At 46.8% G+C, this 18,902-nt stretch overlaps 2 protein-coding genes across 3 annotated transcripts; both read right to left on the bottom strand.

The window, feature by feature from the left end:
- Nucleotides 1-4,824: 4,824 nt before the first annotated feature.
- On the bottom strand, nucleotides 4,825-7,691 carry LOC101775207 (chitin elicitor-binding protein). The gene is made up of 4 exons (XM_004957500.3): nucleotides 6,896-7,691; nucleotides 5,609-5,726; nucleotides 5,335-5,522; nucleotides 4,825-5,216 (listed from the first exon to the last, which is right to left on the bottom strand). Exons 1-4 carry the CDS (start codon nucleotides 7,584-7,586, stop codon nucleotides 5,083-5,085), a joined length of 1,131 nt encoding a protein of 376 aa, XP_004957557.1. The 5' UTR covers nucleotides 7,587-7,691; the 3' UTR covers nucleotides 4,825-5,082.
- Nucleotides 7,692-13,104: 5,413 nt separating this feature from the next.
- Nucleotides 13,105-17,699, bottom strand: LOC101774798 (uncharacterized protein At1g04910). Of its 2 annotated transcripts, XM_012843456.2 has the most exons (11): nucleotides 17,397-17,699; nucleotides 17,245-17,304; nucleotides 16,904-16,994; nucleotides 16,639-16,715; nucleotides 16,156-16,244; nucleotides 15,862-16,045; nucleotides 15,091-15,272; nucleotides 14,454-14,556; nucleotides 14,044-14,375; nucleotides 13,471-13,946; nucleotides 13,105-13,387 (listed from the first exon to the last, which is right to left on the bottom strand). In XM_012843456.2, the coding sequence occupies exons 1-10, from the start codon at nucleotides 17,598-17,600 to the stop codon at nucleotides 13,496-13,498; spliced, it is 1,773 nt and encodes a 590-aa protein (XP_012698910.1). In that variant the 5' UTR covers nucleotides 17,601-17,699; the 3' UTR covers nucleotides 13,105-13,387; nucleotides 13,471-13,495. The 2 variants fall into 2 exon arrangements, with proteins under 2 accessions (XP_012698910.1, XP_004957556.2); XM_004957499.3 differs by having other exon boundaries at nucleotides 13,105-13,946.
- Nucleotides 17,700-18,902: the final 1,203 nt, after the last annotated feature.

The following is an 18,902-nucleotide window of genomic DNA, read 5'->3' as shown; positions in this document are numbered from 1 at the left end:
GCTCTGCTGTTCCCCATTCAAATTTTTTCGAGCTTCGCAACACCTGGAAAAAAGGTAAGCTTCGTTTGGCAGCTCTTGGGATGAATTTGTTGAGAGCTGTTATTCTTCCTATCAACTTTTGCACATCTTTTACTAAAGCTGGTTCTTTCATATCAATGAGGGCTTGAATTTTATCGGGATTAGCTTTGATGCCTTTTGTTGAGACCAGGCATCCCAGGACTTTGCCTCGTTGGATTCCAAATAGACATTTTATGGATTTAGCTTTAAGTTTGCTGCCCTTAGATTCGCAAAAGTTTCTACGAGGTCATGAATATGATCATCTCGTTTGTCACTTTTTACAACAATACCATCTACGTAGGCTAGGATGTTTCTTCAAAGTTGCTTACAGAGGACTATTGCTACCATTCTTGAGAAAGTTTGCCCCACATTCTTGAGCCCTCCAGGCATTCTTACAAAGCAGTATGTCCCAAATGGAGTTATAAAACTTGTTTTTTCCTCATCTTCTTTTTTCATTCGCACCTGGTGATAACCTGAAAACATGTCTAGTAGTAACAACATTTCACTATTTGCAGCGTCATCTACCACTTTGTCAACTCTCTCTAGTGGGAAGTTATCTTTTGGGCAAGCCTTGTTTAGATTAGTGAAATCTATACACATTCTCCATTTGCCATTCTTCTTCTTGACCGGGACTATGTTTGCCAGCCATTCAGGGTACATGACCGTGCATATTACATTGGCATCGGCTAGCCTTTGAACCTCTACTTTGATATCTTGTATCTTGTTCTCTGATATTTTTTGAAGCTTTTGCTTTTTTGTCTCACGCCCTTATTTATTTCTAACTTGTGTTCTATTATATCCCTACCAACCCCTTTCAGGTCACTTGCTGACCATGCGATGACATCCCTATTTTTGTTCAAGAATTCGATTAGTTGCTTTTCTTCGTCGGGCTTGAGGTTAGCCCCGATTGTTACAGCTCTATCTAGAATGCAGTCATCTAGCAGCACTCTTTTGGTTTCGTCATCGGTGCTCATTTTCACTTTTTCTCTATCTCTCTTAGGCTCGATGTATGGCTTTTTCTTTTTTGATGGTTCAGCCTCATCAGGGCTTGCTAGATGGTGTACACTTTTTTGGCCCGAGGTTGCACCTTTTTCAATGTTCCTGGCTGTTTGCTGGTCACCATAGACTGTGATGACTCCTTTCATGGCTGGGATCTTCATACACAAGAATAGCTGCCTTATTGCTGTGTCGAACTTGTTGATAAATCCTCTGCCAAAGATAGCAAAGTATGGATAGTACATCTCCACAACGTCGAACACTATGTGTTCTATTCTAGCGTTATCTAAGTTTCCAAATGACACCGGTAGTGGTATTTTTCCTAAGGCTCGAACTGGCCTTCCCCCGAAGCCAAGCAGTGGCACTTATGCCGGCTGTAGCAGATGAGGATCAATTTTCATTTCTCTAAACGTACTTGCAAAAATGATATCCGCTGAGCTTCCATTATCGACTAACACTTTTCCAGTTTTCCACCCTGCCATGATAGCCTCGATCACCTCACATCATTATGCGAGGCTGTTTTAAGTTTCAAATCTTCTTCCGTGAAGGAGATGGGCATGTGTGCCCATTCTAGCTTGGCTGAGGGCCCGTCAGGGATGATGGAATGGACTTGTCTGAAGTAATTTTGTCTTTGCCTTTTGTTCTCAAACTCTAGAGAGGATCCACCTGCTATTGGCATGATTCACGTGTTATTTTGAGTATTGTTAGGCTTGGCTTTGGGTATTTGATTGGGTAGGTTTGGTGGAGGTAGTGGTATCTCGTGTAGAGGCTGGGAAGGTGCGAAGCTTGTAGTTTGCGAGGCTTGCTAACTTTGAGGTTGATACTGTGGCGAAGGTTGTCACATCATGGTGGGTTGGTAGTTGAATGAAGGATTGGCAAAAGAGTTTGCGAGGTTAGTATTTGGGTTTGTATGTGGGTAAGCTTGGAAGTATGGCTGTTGTGGCCAAAAAGAGGTTTGGTGGATGGTTTTGGGTGCTGCGGCCGCTTCTTTTTCTTCACCTATTCTTTCGAAGGTCTTTTTTGTTTTTGGGCAAAATTCGGTCGCATGATCCAGTTGCTTGCCGTGAAAAGTGCAATAGAACATTCGAGGTTGATTGTTTTGATTGTGCAGCCTCGGAGGTCCTCTGCCTTGGCCTCTTCCTCTTCCCGCATGACCGCCTCTCTGCTTATTGTCATAGTTTGGTTGCTGTTGGTGCTGGGGCTGCCTACTATGATCTTGGTTTTGTTGTTGTGAGGATTGAGCACCCTCGATTGGTAGCACGTGTTGAGCTAGGTATGGCTGTTGGTGTTGTGCGAAATTGTATTTTGAGGCTTGCTAATTTTGGTCTTTTTGAGCTTGCCTTTGGCGGTTTCTTTCCATCACTCTTTATCTGTGATCCTCATCTAACCAGTAGTACTTTTCCAGCTCGCGAACAAAGATTCCATGGTTTTTGGCTTTTCTCTTGTTAGATGCGAAGCTGTTGGGCTTGGTGTTAGCCCTCTGATGCAGGCTGCTATGGCTACGCTTTCGTCCACATCCAGAGTTTGTGACTTCAATTGCACAAATCTTCTGACATAATTGGCCAGGAGCTCTTTGTCTTTCTGGATGCAATGAAACAAGTCGCTCGGGTCTGATGTCGCTCGATGGAAGCCTTGGAAGTTTTGTATTAGCTTTGACTTGAGGTCTGTCCAACTGTAAATTGACTGTGGTGGGAGTAGCGAGTACCAGTTCAATGCTGCTCCTTTGTAGGCTATGATTAGGGACTTGGCTAAAACCACATTATCTCGTCCAGCAGATGCTGCTGCAGCTCCGTAGCTCATGAGAAAATGGCGAGGGTCATTTTGCCCATTGAATTTTGGCAGCGTGACTGCCTTGTAGGTTGTAGGCCATGGAGCCGTTTGCAAGCCCAAGGACAATGGAGAAATTTGATCAACTGTTACGTAAGCACTTGTCATCATTGGAACGTTGTGCCCAGCGAGGTTGGGATTTGCATGCGGGATAAGTGCGTCGTTCATGATATGCTGCTATCTCGAAGGTGGTGGTTGTGGTGACGTGTTTTGCAAGTATTGCAGTTCATCCAACTCTTCTTGTAATTCCGCTAGCTGTTTTTTTGTTTGATTTAGTTTTGCTATTTTGGTGGCCACTAGCCATTGTGCTTCCAATTCTTGAGCAAATCTTTCCTTTTCTTTTTTCAGGGTTTCGAGATGCTTTAATACCGAGGCTAATTCTTTTTCTGCCACCCCAAGTAGATCGTTTCTTTGCTTGTTTCAGGTTGTGCTTGGTTTGTTGTCTCCTCTTTGGCTCTTTTTTTCTCACTTGTTCGTAAGCTAGCCTCGACTCTTTTTTATTTCTCTAGGGTGTCTGTGTCATCTTGATCAATAGAAACAAGTCGTCTCTCTTGCTCTCTTTCACCCTTGGTGGTTTCCTACAGTGTAGTTTTCTTCTTCTTTGGTTGTGGCATCGTGGGTTATTTTGTGGCTGAGAACATGGTGGGCGCCCTGTTGGTCTCAAAGAAATTTGATACCAAACAGATTTGTGAATGAAAATAGATAACACTTGAAAGTTTCAGAAACAATAGGTCTCTCTTTACAATGGGTAGGACTCCCCTTTTATAGTGACTCATGAGCCACTTTACATTCTAAAAATGCCCTTTCTCGACCACTACATTCCTAGTATATGCCGTACATAAAGATCATTGGGGGGTAACGTGTACAAATTGAATTCCTCCACATGGTCACGTTTCTCACGCCTCCATCCTTCCAACCTTGGGACTTTATCCTCGCACCAGATCGCTCTTCCAGCCTCACGTCTCCACTCTCGGCTCGAGATAGTTGTCCAACCTTGTGGCACCTGGTTCCTTTTGCTGCTCTGAGAACTTATAACATCGCTAAATCTCCTCCGTTCCTAAGTAAAGAGTAAAAAAGTGAAAACTTGGTGTTTGAGATTAACTTCGAACACTCGAGGGTTAGCTCAATTGGAGTTTAGTCATCAACTAACAGTTACCAGCTTCGAGTCCTTAAAGTAACAAAGAAGATGCGAAGTTACGAGTTTCACTACCGGAATAGTTTCCATAAGAAGTTACGAGGTTAACTAAGTTTTATTTCTTGGTCAAGAACTTGCAAGGTTAGAGAGTTTTTACCCACGAACGACGCTCGAGGGTGTTTAGTTTTTTTTACCAATCCCCAACAATGGCACAGAGGCCATCGACGGACGAGACGGCGGGCGAGCCTTGCAAGCGGCGGGAGTTGGTGAGCGGCGGCAGCGAGCGGCGCGTGAAGAAGCCCCTAAGAGGTGTTGTCGGTGTCGAAGCATGTGCAGATGCAGCATGGTGGGCTGTCGCTGTCGTCGTCGTTGGGCGGTGGGGATGGGCGGCGGCGCGGCGATGCGGTGGCGGTGCAACGATGCAGTGGTGGCACGGCGATGCAGCACCACTGCGGTGGGGATGGGCGGCGGCAAGACGAAGGGGATGGCGTGCGGCACTGCGGGAAAAGGGGATCGGGAGGAGACCAACGGGTGCGGCATGGGTAGATGCGAGTAAATGCGGCATGGGTAGGTGCGGCACTGCGGGAAAAGGGATCGGGAGGAGACCAACGGGTGCGGCATGGGTAGATGCGAGTAAATGCGGCATGGGTAGATGCGAGTAAATGCGAGGGTATTTTGAACTTTGCTTACTTTTAGCTGGTTTTAGCTACTCTTGATCAGCTAATGGCTAAATTTAGCCACTTTGAATCCAAACAGTTGGATCCAACTAAAACGTAGCTAAACTTTAGCAAAGGGATCCAAACAGGACGTTAAAACAGTCGGGTTCTAGAACACTAAAAAGGCTAAAATCATAGCCACAGAAAGTATCTTTGCAAAAGTTTGACGAAGTACAAATGTTTCCTGATCTACCTTCTAACACAAAACAAAGTGTTCCCCTCGCGTTTGCACTTGCAAACCCAACCAGCTACAGGTCAAATTCGCACAAACACCGCATAGATTACTCACAAACATCAAACTAGGAATCAGAGGGCCAGGGTCTTAACGAGAGATACTAATGATAAAAACATTCAGTCCTGGCGCAGATAGCCTACACAAAGCAGGACGACGTGAAGCGAGACAACCAGCTCCGTCCATCTGAACCATGACGGCTCCAACCGGAAGGCCGAGGAGTGAGCCGGCTGCGCCATTGGAGACATCCCAGCTGCCAGTGACAAAAACAAAAAAGGGAGCAATGGCAACATAGTTAAGTACTGCCGAGCGTACACAACATGATAGCTATTGCCTGTTGGCTGTTACAAACAGAACTGGGGCGTACTCACCGTTGCACACGTTGCTTGTGGTGATGTTGGCGAGGATGGCGAAAGACGTGCTGTTGGTGTACCCGGCGTAGGAGCACGTCCTGCTCTCGCAGGATGAGGTGGAGGATGTGTTGCCGAGGAACATGTCCCCGCACTTGGCGGCGGGGCAGAACGACGAGCTTAATCCCTGTGTCGGCTGGCAGTCCAACCTGAAGACCATGGAGCATTGAGAAGTCGGAATTTGGTCACAAAGATTGGTTCAGCATGTATGAGTTTCGGTAGAGTGAGCACTCACTGCCAAGTGCTGGAGCTGCAGCCACACATCACGCAGTTGTTGGCGGTGAGGATGTAGCTTCCATTTGGAACAAGAAGGTTGCGGTCAATGGCCGTGTTGCTAATGGCAGAACCACAAGCTACATACATATGCAAACCGTTAGCCCCAAAATGAAACTGAGTTAATGGGCCTGTTCGCTTCAGCTTATTCAGCTGGCTTATCAGCCATCAAACAGTGTTTTCCTCTCATAATAAATCAGCCGTTTCAGCTTTTCAGCCGGCTTATAAGCTGAAGCGAACAAGCAATGTGTACGACTGAATGAGAACGCCAAATTAATGACACGAGACATTACACTTCCTGAAACAATTAAGATTTAACGCTCATTACAGGCTAGCTTGATGCCAATAGTCCAGTTCACTCAGAAAGATAAAGAACAGGACATAAGGTTGGAGTAAGTTTCAAAAAAAAAGGACATAAGGTTGAATTGTAGTTTAAGTCCACAATACTAGCAGTAGCAATTGCAAGACTACGACAATGGCAAACAAACAAGGTGAGTGTCATGAACAAGCTTCCAATGATGTGAAGCTATAACATAGAATACTTTCTGAATCGTAATTTTCTGCTACTTTAATCTAGTTCAGCCAAACTTCATTCCAAAGAGCGACAAATGTCAATGCTCAGAACTTCAGATCCAAACGCAACGTTCAAAAGACCTGAACTATGACCCACAACATTTCTTTTGTTGAAGCAAGCAATAACAGTAACAGTACTGCTGTTGGAGTTGGAGATACCATTTCATTTCCCCATATAGCAATCTACACGTCTTTCATCAAGAATACAAACCGTCAGCTGGTTTCGAAGCTAAAAGCTATGGTTGAACAGTTGAAGGCATGCTCTGTGCAGCTACTTGCAAACTAGCAGAAGTAGGGAGAGGGCACAAACAGAAATGCTAGTACCAATTTTTTTAATCCCCCTTTTTTGCCTAATCAGAAGCACAATCTTTTCAGGCAAACAATCGCAATCCTCTGAACCTTTTCAGGCATAGAATAGAAGTACATGGGGAGGAAAAAAAAGATAGAACTTCTGTTTGCCCAACGGCAAAGCTTATCTGTCAATAGCAACTTTTATCAGAAACTTTTCGCAAGCCATATGCAAGCAACAACAGTAACAAAGTAGCTCAAAATCACTGCAAGTGAACCTACTTTCTTTTTAGATGAAGGAATATACTAAAACAAGTCGAATAAATCGAGAACACACGAGCTGGTAGGAATAAGGTTAAAGGGAAGCCCCTTTCGGTAGATTGCCTACCTCGGAGCGGCACATCAAGAACCTGCCCGGCGAGAAGGCCCTTGGCGTCGGGCATCTTGTTCACCGCGAGAATGTTCTCCTCCGTGGAGCCGAACTCCTGCGCGATGCCGGCGACGGAGCTCCCGGCCGGCACGACGTACGTGAAGTGCACGACGGGCTGTCCGCCGACGGGGTCGCAGCTGCAGGGCACGGGGATCCAGAGCTGCTGGCCGACGGCGACCTTGTTGGGGTCGGAGACGTTGTTGGCGGCGGCGATGTCCTGGTAGGTGACGAGGCCCGCGAAGGCGCCCCGGGCGATGGCGTCGAGCGTGTCCCCGGCGCGGACCCGGTAGGTGGGCCGCTGGAAGGTGGCCCCGGCGCCGCCCGAGCAAAGGCAGGGCAGGCGCACACGCATCGGCGTGGGCGCCGGCGCCGTGGGCGGCGTGGAGAGCGGGAGGCCGTTGGCCGCCAGCAGGGCGCGGTGGGAGCGGAGCTGGAAGAGCGCGCGCACGGCGGCGAGCGTGGCCGTAGCCGTGCCGTTGGGCGGCGCGTAGGAGATGAGCGCCTGGCACGTGGAGGCCCGCGGCGCCGTGGCATTGCACGCGAACCGCGCCGCCCGCGCCGCGGGGCACAGCGCGGCGAGGAGGAGGAGGCAGAAAGGGAGGAGGAGGGGGACCGGGTGCGGCGGCGACCTTGCTCCGGCTGCTGCCATGGTGGTGTGGAGCTCTCGAGCTGGGCTTAGCTTAGCTTAGCTTGGCGAGGGTGATGAGTGCGCGTGGTTACTGTTGCAGGGTTTGGACTGGTTGGGAGGGGTTTGGCCGTTTAATTGTTGGGGAGGCGCATTGGCGCGGAGGTAGAGGAGTGGTGGGGTAGTGTGCAGCAGCGAGCTGGGCGGTGGGGTAGCATCTCTCTCCATTGCCGCACGGTCAAAGCTGGGCTGGACGAGGGATCCTAGCCGTCCAATGCTCACTGCACGGCTCGGATCGTGCGGCTGGGGGCTATGGGTCCGGTAAAAGGCGCCGGAGACGACAGCTGAGCCTAGTGGGGTGTGCACAAGCGTGGGCGCCGGCTCGCTAGTCTGCAGCAGCAGCAGCTCGTAGGGATCCTCTGCGGTCGGCAGCATTGTAGCTTGGTGTGCAACGGTTTTCAAGCTTGCCCACTCGTACAAAATGTTAGAAATTAATTTCATTTTTCATCTTATTCCATTTTTCTTAAGCCTCCTTTGGAACAAAGGAAAATTAAAGGAATTTTGAAGGATTCTATAGGAAAATTTTCTATGTGTCCCTTTGGAACAAAGGATTATATCCTATGAAATTCCTTAGGATTTCCATGGAATGAATCCATAGGAATTTTGGAGGAAAACTAAGATCTAACATCTTGGAAACTTTCCTTTGTGTCTATCTCTCTCTTCTCATTCCTTTATTTTTCCTATGTTGAATCCAAACACTCTATTACGAACTTTCCTACATTATCAAATCCTATAGGATTGCAAATGTGATGCAACTCTATTCCTATATTTTTCCTATTTCTACATTTTGATATTCCTTCATTCCAAAGAGACCCTTAGGGCCAGTTTGGCAGGACTGCGGCTCCTCCAAAAACGTCTCTGTCTCTAGCTCCTCTGTTGGAGCAGCTTCTCTGGTGAGTTGAAGCCGTTTCAAAAATGTTTGGCAAAACGGCTTCTTCCTGTCTTTATGAATGGATTGAAAATGTCAATTGTCCAATCTGCCCTGGATACACTTGACCTGTTTGTTAAATTGAATGGTATGTTTGGCCTTAATTTAGATGAATCAATATCTAAATCTTTCTAGGGGCTACCGGTAAGATGGTTAAGGCACATAGAAAGTAAGGAAAGATTTGATGATTTCCTAGGGACCAATCCGAAAAGTACATGAACAGCCATGTTCGGCTGTTGTCTACTCTTCTCTGTGGACCGTGGCCCTGATTCCATTCCAGCCATCACCGGCGTCCCTAGCTGGTGGATCCTCGGGCAAGTGCCGCAACGGGTAGAGGAGGATGCGGCGACTCCATTTGAGGGCTAATTGGTTCCAATCGAGCTGGTGACATTGACGCAGAAGGAAGGGTGACGAGCTGCTCGGCAATGGTTGCGCCGCGAGGTTTAGGGCACGAGCCCAAGGCACACCGAAGACGAGCAAGGCGCAGCATGGTTGCTTTGGGGTCGGCACAACCTGGGAAGAGCTGCGTGCTTGCTCGACCGGTGGAGGGGCGGATCGCGTAATTTGTTTCATGTCCATGCGCGGATGGGCAGGGAGCCGGGAGGAGCCAGATTTTCCAGCTCCGGCGTTCTTGTTGATTTTGGCTCCGGCTCCGCCAGGGCTTCACCCTGAAGCCATTTTGGAAACTACCGTCTGGTACAGCTTCACATGAAGCCCATGCTGAAGTCGTTTCAGGAGCTGTACCAAAGAGGCCCTTGTTGTTGATGTGTACATTGATTGATGAAAGTACCGGAAACAGTTCTTATTATTCATTTTAAAAAAGCCTCCAAGCATTTGTCTCTCTAGACATGATTCATTTTTACTGTGAGCGATAAGCATTACTTTTATGCAACACCACCACTTCTCATTTCAAGAAAACTCGTGCACAACTATACTTGCAGAGCTAGAAGAGGTTGAACCGATGATGAAAAAAGAGTTGCAAGGCATTTCTTTTTTTTCTATGAAGGTTTGCTTGACTCATTTTCGACCATCGATTTTACTTTCTTTCATGTGCATTTAATATTTTTGGTTTCCTTCCCGTTGAGTTTCATGGAAGAAATAAGAGAGAAGGACTAGCAGAAAGTAAAATTTCCAATGGAGCGGTGCTAGAGACTTCGTAAACATAATTGGACAATAATGTTCAACACGTTACACTTAGGAGTACAGCATAGGAACTTCATACGTGTCGAAGTGTTGAGCCACGCTGGAGCAGCGGTGGTAACAGTTTGGCGTACACCTGCCGTGCTGGTGTGCGGCGTGTCCCGAGTGGGGACGGCAGCCGGCAAGCGGCCCGGCAGTGGGCGCGGCGCCCCCCTATGTCCGTGCGCGCCTGCTCCCGAGTCGCGAAACAGAGGAGAGGGGTAATGTTTCAAAAAAAAGAAACAGAGGAGAGGGGATCCGGGGAAGTGAAACCAGAAGCCGGCGTCGTTGGTTTGTTCACGAGATTGTAGTTGGATTCTTGCTTGCGAGTCCTTCCTAATCATCTACGGGTTTCTGTTCACCCTGCTGTTTCTGCATGGACTTTTGAGGCTTTTGAGCCGGTACGCTGCGGACCGAGGTTGCCCAGCTGTAGTGCTGCGAAACTCTGTCTGCTCCTGGCAGAATCCGGAGCGGCCGTGCACTGGATCACTGGTTCGTGAATCCTGGAATCGTCGGGGGTCAACAGCCCTTCGTCAGTTCCCTTCTCAAAGCTGCAACGGGCCATTCAGGACAACGCAACGTTAACATAAGCGGATTCCTAGGCTCGACACTGCGCCAACACATCCTCCCAGGAACTGGATTGAAGCTGCTTGTCGGGCAAAGATTCCAGGCCATATTATCCTATGAATGGACCGTCCAGAGCTCAAGATGATCGATCATATCTTTCTTTGTTTTTTTGCCCCCTCGAAGACAGGTGAACATCATCGGGAAGTAACTCTCTTGTTCTTTTAACTTACAGTTGCAGAGGAATTAAAAATAACAGAGAACATCATCGGAGAAGTAACTCTCTTGTTTTTTGGCCTACAGTTACAGAGGAAAAGGCTTGAGCTATTCAGCACATTCAGTATCTCATTTTGAACAAATGCGTACCTTTTTTCCCCCTAGAAGTAGAAAAAACTTTTTTTTTTGTGATATTACCTTTGCACTTACCACCTACTGTCCTAAAAAATTCTCTACCATAGGAGAGAGGGACTATAAATCACTTGGAAGAATGAAAATGGCAGGATTTCCAGTGCAATGGGCTAGGTACTACGTGCCATCAATCACCTAATCAAAGTGTATGGAAAATTCAGGACCAGTTTGACAGGACTTCAACTTTTTTTTTTGAAAACGGTTCTCAGATAGAGTGGCTTCTCTAGTGAAGCTAAAGCCCTTTTGAAAAATTGTTTGGCAAAACAGCTCTTCCGTGTAGTTTAAAATGGTTAGATAATGGTCAGATGAGATGAAATACCCATAATACCCTTTCCTTTTCCTTTTCTTTTTTTCTTCCTTCCTTCCTTCCTTCTTTTCCCTTCCTTCATTATCCTTTTCTCTTCCTTCGTTATCCGCCTCCCACCGCCGGCTTACCCCCAGCCCCCGCCTCCCGGTGTCCCGCCGCCGGCCCGCGGCCGCCTCCCGCGGCTAGCCCTCACCTCCCGCTGCTGCCTCCTGGCCGTCTCCACCTCCCGCCTCCTCCCACCCGTCTCCACCTCTTGCCGCCTCCCACCCATCTTCGCCCCCGCCGACCCGCCCCCACCTCCTGCCGTCCCCGTCGGCCGCCTCATCCTTCCTCCTATCCGCCAGTTCATTCCAACCCCATCTGCTCTGGCCTGCCACCCTACGAGGAGCGGGCGTTGTGTGGCTTCGGTCGTTGACGCGCCGCGCCCTTGCCGCCACGTTGTGGCCCCGACGCGTCGCTCTGCTCCGACCCCGCGGTGCAGCCCTCGTCGCCATGTTGTTGCTCCGCCACCACTGGTGCCCACCGCGCGCTCCACCTCCATCGGTGCTCCTTCCCATCGTGCGCCACTGCTGGTGCCTAGCTACTACATCTGCTCCTGCTAGTGCCTGGTCCCTTGGCCACCGTGTGCGCCATTGGGGTGGCTTGGTGGGTCGGAACGTTGGTGGCATGTGAAGGTGAAAAATAGCTTAACTTTATGGGCATTTTGGTACAATCAATGTGGGTGGGGGGGGGAAGGAGGAGCCGCTGGAGCCCGTATTTTTAGCTCCATGGTCCAGTTCATTTTCAGGAATGGCTCCATAAGTACTCCAACATCGAACCGTTTTCTTTTTTTTGTTTGGCATGACTCCTCCAGAAGCCGGAGCTGAAGCCGTTAGGAGAGCTTAGCTCTTCATAAAAATGTAGACCGACAGATATGAAAGTACTTGGAAGAACGGCGCGCTCCACCGCACTCATATAACCAGCACTCCGGTGCGGCGCGACCACCTCGGCCCCGACCCCGGCGGCGGCGGAGGCAGGCGTGGCGCGGGCAGGTCGGCCCCGGCGGCGGAGGCGGCCGGCGTGACCCCGACGGAGCGAGCCGCCGGCCCCCAACGGCGCGGGTGGCCGGCTGCCTCCACCCCGGTGTCAGGGTGGAAGCACTCGAATGAAAATATGCACGTGACGAGCAGCGACGATGTATCGGGATCTAATCTAGGATGCTCCGACCGGACCGGATTTGGATCGAGCCCGGGCAGGCCTGATCCTGGATATGGTTGAAGTGTATACAAACTACCACACGTACGCTTCGTGTGACCTGTAGCCGGTGTTCGGGATCGGTTTCGCACGCCGGTCTACCACGCGCGCCCAAAAGCAGATGCCCAGATGCTGGCTGAACAGGTTGGGCATTCGCCTCGGCAGCGGTGGGATGTTCAATGTTGCCCGACATCTGTGATGACACCTGACATCTAGCCTGGACTGCATTTTGGTGCCTGTATTTGACACCTCCATTTGGTCTGGGCGCTTCAGGAGTCAGAGCTGGAATCTGGAGCTAGCTTTTACTACTGTGAGCCTGTGACCTCTGAGGCTCTGAACTGAACACCGCTACACAGTGAGTGACAGCGCAAGTGATCCAACGACGCCGGCCAAAATTGTGCGTACGAATAGGCCAGTTTCGGTGGACCTCTCACGTATAATGTACCGGCGAGAAACTGCCAACTGAATGCGGCGCGAGCCCCTGCTACCATAGGACACATACTGCCTGTCACTCCTTGTCAAACAGAAACGCTAGCTTGCGGGTGTCCATCTCATCTGACCCAAAAACTAGTTCAATCTCCAGAGATGTTCAGTGAGGCGAAAATCATGTCACCGCGCCTGACCTTAAAGTCCTGAACAAGGCAGTTCTTTCGTGGGCTGGACGACACATACACAGGTATATACAATACTGCACAAACACTCATACGTTGGCCGTCTGTGCTATTCAAACAAAACGCGATACAGCGACTGTAAGCATCACGCATTCACGCTACTTTCTTCTAACAGAGATCAGGCAATGTTAACACAGAATCGGCTATGCGGTGACTGCAAGCATCAGGCTACTTTCTGCTGACAAGGATTATGCAATGTTACATCGTGTTGGGTCAACAAGGTTCCAGCACAAAAGACAGCAGCAACCGTCAAACAAGATGCCAAGAAATTTGGACTAGCAAAGAGGTTAAGAAAATGAAGCAGAATATACACATCTCCATGAGCGATGAGCACAGGCGGCGATGTTTTATAAGGAAAAGGAGGAAAAATCCGGCCGCCACAACGCCGCAGATGAAAAACATGACCAATGCCCTCATTCTGCTAGGGGAAAGAGGATGTACAGCTGCACACCGCAAAATCTATGTACACCAACAGCTGCAGTTAGGAGATGTCCAGACCATCAGATTACTGCCACATACAACACATGTATATGCAAAGTCAGTTTTGCATAACTTAACTTGAAGAAATAGCTGCGCAACTGAACTAATCTGACAGGATCTCCTCTAGCTCAGGATCCTCTTGCCTGATCACAGAGTCATCGTCAGGTTCAGTGTCAACCATCTCTCCCCTCGCGGTGGTATCCTGGTCATCTTCTGTATCAGATCCATCTGCCTCTTCGTCAGTATAAACAGGATATGGTGGTCTACCAACGGCTTTCTTTATTCCAGCGTCATTTACAGGTTCCTGGTTACTTCTAGAAATGGACTTGACTGCCGCTAAGTTTTCGCCGGTCTTTTCACATATACAGGTGGCAGGGTTGGCATGAAAGTCGCCTCTTCCTGGTGCGATTTCCATGGGCTCTCCCATATATCCTTTCTGGATTATTCGCACCTGCGCGGAGAATGCATCCCATGACATATTTCCCCTCTTCATAAATAAGGGATAGAGTTGTTTAGCATTTGGCCGGATTGTTCGCTTGTGGCCAAAATATCTCCTGCAGAGAGCATTGATAGATAAATCAACTAATAAATAAAAAAGGGAAAATGGTTAACAGCAGATAAATATAAGAACAATTTCGAAAGATGTGTCACCTTCGCCCAGACAGAATTTTGGCCATGTTACCAATGTTGTTAGCCACAAAAGCATCACTTTCATCACAGACAATGAAATCGATTGCAGCCATGCGAGATGAGAACTTCAAGAATGGAGCAAGCTCCTCTTGGCTTGACAGTGATTCTTTTGTATGGAAATTGGGAAAAAGCGCTTTGAGGGGTGCTAAAGTATCATCCCCTCCATATATCTCACCAGAAGCAACATAAATGTGGACATCACTTCTGTAGCCTAATGCCCTCAACATCAGCCCTACCTCCTCAGGAGTTAGTGGACATCTACCTTGCCTTCTTCCTTTCTCCGGGTCACGTATCTGGAATGTTAAAACATGACAAGATAGGTAACTCTATCCCAGTAAGCAAGTAATGACTACACATCATACAGCTCGTACATGCAAGGTTCTCCATCGTCTACGTATTGCAGCTAATTCTCTCCTCTCCTTTTCTCCACCACCATAATAGCACCCAGAAAAGGCGAGCATATCAGGTTCAAATCTGCCATCAGGGAATAAAAAAATGTCTTGGACAAGAAATAGAATCATAATGAACATGCACGGAACAAGAATGCAGAAGAATATGCCATATTTATTTTTATCTCTAACCAACCATTTTTCATATTTTTCTGCTTAATTATCATCTTATTAAGTTCAAAGGGAACTGACTGGAGATGAAGGGAAACCAGTTAGCAATATTAGCAACTTCATTTCAACATTTAAAGTCATTTTTTGTTGTACACAAACAGAACAGAAGAAGAAATTCTGGAGATGGGGAAACAATGATGCTCTAAGAGAAAAGTTTGAGACGATTTTTAAATGGCTGAAGAAGTAAAGAATTATTGCCTCTACAGTCAATCATCCACACCCCAGCTTTTGTTATGCACCACTCATCATTTTGAGATCAGATGTCCAAAACAGTGGTAGTATTCATATACTTGCAATCGAGTGAGCTGAAACAGGTAAACTTGGAACAAAATGTAAAAAAAATGCAGAATGGTGACTGGTTCAATTAATTTTACAGAACGAAGAATACCTCAGGTGAAGAGCAATAAAATATCTGCTCTTTTCCCGCATTCGCTGTATTAGCTTTTTACCCAATTCTTGTATCTGATCAGTAAATCTCAAAGCATGATAATTGACTCTGCAACGCAGTTTTTGCAGGTCGGTGTCCAACTTATTTGAGAGCCTATAGTCATATTTAGTCATTCGAATAACCTGCACCACCAGGAAGTAAAATAAGGTATGTGACAAGATTCTTATTAACTCAAATATCCCATGTTATCTCAACCAAAGAAATGATTGGAAACAGAAATCAAACTACACAAAAAATTCGACCAACCTAGGGGGAACTAGGTGGCTTTGTAAATGAGAAAAGAATAAGCACTCGAGTTCAAGTCGAAGAAGACTCGAACCTGGGTGGTGGGGTGTGCACACACACCTCCCAGGAACTGAGCCAGGCTCATTCCTTAATCAAACTACACGTAGTAGAACATTAAAAAAAATCAAACTTCATTACTTTTATGCTTCTTTTTTAAAAAAAAATTAAAACTACACATAGAAGCATACAAATAATGAAGTGCAGGAATAAGTTACATAACAATACAGGTAGCCAAGCATTATTGACAAATCTCCCTCAAAAGGTAGTAAGTTATGGTAACAATAATTGACCACCAGAGTAACAGGTCAAGTAACTGGTTAGTAAAATTCAATTACTGATATATGAAAAAAGGATAATCAAATGTAGTGTTGTGATGGTGGAAAGGGACTAATCTAAGCCAGTTAAGCCAAAAGTTCAACAACTTACATGCTTCTTCAGAAGTGCCGGTAAGACACGGTTCAAGTAACACCGCGGAGTACATTTTCGGGGGACACGCATTTTATAAGGTTTCATGGCTTTACCTCCTTTTTCTGGAGGCTCTTTTATAATTTTGACATCCTTTGCAAGAAATGAAATGAACCAGTCCATATCAAAGATTTCTGAAAAATTGCTGTGGCATTGAGTACAAAAGAAGCGGAGTCAATTAAATCTGAACACCTATAAATCATAGAAGATGATGGGCTGAAATTTGGGAAGTTCTCACTGCTCACTGTTGCATACCTTGAATCTTTCCAGAAAGATGTTTGATCCAGTTTGGGAACAACAAGTGTAGCGTTCAAAATACGTGCAGCAACTACAGCGTCAACTATCTACAAAGAAGCAGGTGTTATGATATGTCTAATGCATAGTTCTGCTGTACAGGATAGGGAAAACCAGCAAATAAGTAATTTGGACTTGGAAGTAAATTGTAACAAAAGCTTCTCCGGTCCATTTTATCAAAAGAATTGGCATTTCATTAAACGCATCACACCTGCACATATACTACATAGCCTGGTGACCTAGAACAATTAAGGTACCTCAGGTAGTTAAGCAGGTCCTGACCATGTATTATACACAACATGCTCCTTAGTTGGAGCAATAAGATAGAAAATAACACAACATGTGCAGAAAGGAATTCTATGTTAACTTCATGTGTTTCAATCATACCCATTTACACGCACGCTACTCTACATGTACTTGAAGACAACCAGGGGAACATCTTACTCCTGTTCTCTGCTGATTGAGACCTCCACTTGTAACAACAATCAAGTATCGCTCTGGCTGTGTGGTAACACTGGAATCTGCCAAAAAAGACAAAGGAAAGACCTTTAAGTGGATATAGTTGTTCAATCATCAGTCATCATAATGCAAAAAGATACACATCGGCATTCATCATTGACTCCCACTACACAGGTCGACACAATATCCAACAGTTATGACATCATCGTCTAAATTATAAGGAACAAATCACGACAGAGTGACTGCTCACCAAGAAATTTACTGCTAGAGTTGCAGCATCCATAGAAGTTGCTAGCAAGCTTTGAACGCCAAAGATCGTCCTGCCCAACCCATCCATGTGCCTGCATTTGATCGAAACATAACAGGCTCATCAGCTGTTCTTACATGAGAGGTCCAATCTAACATTTCCTATGCGTATGGTTCAATGTGACATCTTCTCCTCATTTTCCCCGATCAAGTGATGAAGGGGTAGTGTACTTACAACCTAATCCCCCTAGGATCAAACCAATACAAAACATCTTTCCAAATTTGAATCATTTATGGGAAATCCAAAAGACAAACCACAAAAAAAGCCACGCATTGTGATCTTACCGGAACACCGAATGCCTCGCCGCTCTCGGTGCCCTCCAGTTCGCCGCCGGAGCCGTTCGTCTGGACTCAAAACAGAGGAAGAGAGAAAGAAACAATCAGATCGAGCAGCACGGACGAGCCCGCCGAGGCGAGTAACTAGTGTCCGTCCATACCGGGTAGCGGTGGAGGAACCGGCGGAAGGAGGAGGTGGTGAGGCCGGGGCGCGGGTAGGCGAGCGGCGGCGCGGAGAGGAGTGAGACGGAGAGGAGAGAGACGGCGAGGAAGAGCAGGGCCAGCGCAGCCGCCGGCAGCGCAATGCGGCGCGGGCAGCGGTGGTGGTGGCCGTGCTGGTAGCCGCGCCGCCGCGGCTGGCCCATCTGCGGCGGCCGGCGGGGCCGTGGTGGGGAGGAGGAGGGTGGCGACGGCGATGGGTGGGCCCTGGCGGCCCAGCGGCGTGGAGTATTTTAACGGGTGCATGAGACGGGCCCAACCCAAAAAGGTAGCATGGACGCGATGGCTGCACTAATAATAACAAAGAAAATTAATCTAGAAAAATAATAACAAAGAAAATGGCGTTGACCCTAATGCTCTGTTTGGATTTAGCACTTGGCGAGCCGACGGACTACAGTTGCAGAAGCTGGTATAAACGCTCGCACACTCACCCCTACGAACACACGCACGCAACTTTATCCTTATGACCATCTTCAGAAAACTGAACCAACAAATTTTTAAGATTGACGAAATCATCATTGACGCCTCGTTGTCAATATGCACGTCGCCTACCAGTAAAAGAATACCACGGTTAAATCCTAAAATAAATAAAAAAAACTAAGCACCAGTTGAGCTACGCTGAGTTCACGTTGATCAGTTTCTTTTTAAAAGCCAATTCCATATGTCATTAAAAAACTTCCAATCACTTCTACATCCCTCCTTCTTAAATATATATAATGCTGTTATTTGCAAAAAATATACGATACCGTTGACTTTGTTATTAAATATATGATATAACCCTTTCTCCAATTTTAACTAATAATATCTACTTAATGTATTGGTTCGGCATGCTTTGTCTCCACGCGGCCGCACACGCGCGTTCTGGTTGGGCATGCGTCTACTGACCTATGAAAATTACGAAATTCTTTTAATATATTTCTCTAACATAAGATATTATGCTTTCTATCTGTTTATAACATTTAAATTTAAAATTCAATTTGTACCAGAAAAGGCAAAATGGTAAATTTATCTACGGATCAATTAAAATAGTTCGGGGTAAAAATAAGGGCATAAGGCTAAAATTTACTAAGGATAGACAGAAAAATTAAATTAGTGAGAATAGCTAAATAAATTTTATTTTAAATGGCTTGCGAATCGGATGTTACACTAACAGTAAAATTAGTGAAGCTTTTGAGGCTCAAATAGCAAAATTAGGGGGTGTTTGGCAGGGAGGGGCTAAATTTTAGCCCCTGTCACATCGGATGTTTGGACACTAATTAGGAGTATTAAACATAGTCTAATTACAAAACTAATTGCACAACCCCTAGGCTAAATCGCGAGACGAATCTATTAAGCCTAATTAGTCCATGATTTGACAATGTGGTGCTACAGTAACCATTCGCTAATGATGGATTAATTAGGCTTAATAGATTCGTCTCGCGATTTAGCCTATGGGTTCTGCTATTGGT

This window comes from Setaria italica, chromosome II, assembly GCF_000263155.2.
Source record: "Setaria italica strain Yugu1 chromosome II, Setaria_italica_v2.0, whole genome shotgun sequence".
NCBI classification, from domain to species: domain Eukaryota; kingdom Viridiplantae; phylum Streptophyta; class Magnoliopsida; order Poales; family Poaceae; genus Setaria; species Setaria italica.
Note: the sequence above shows the minus strand (reverse complement) of the source record. Positions and strands in the feature narration are given on the sequence as shown.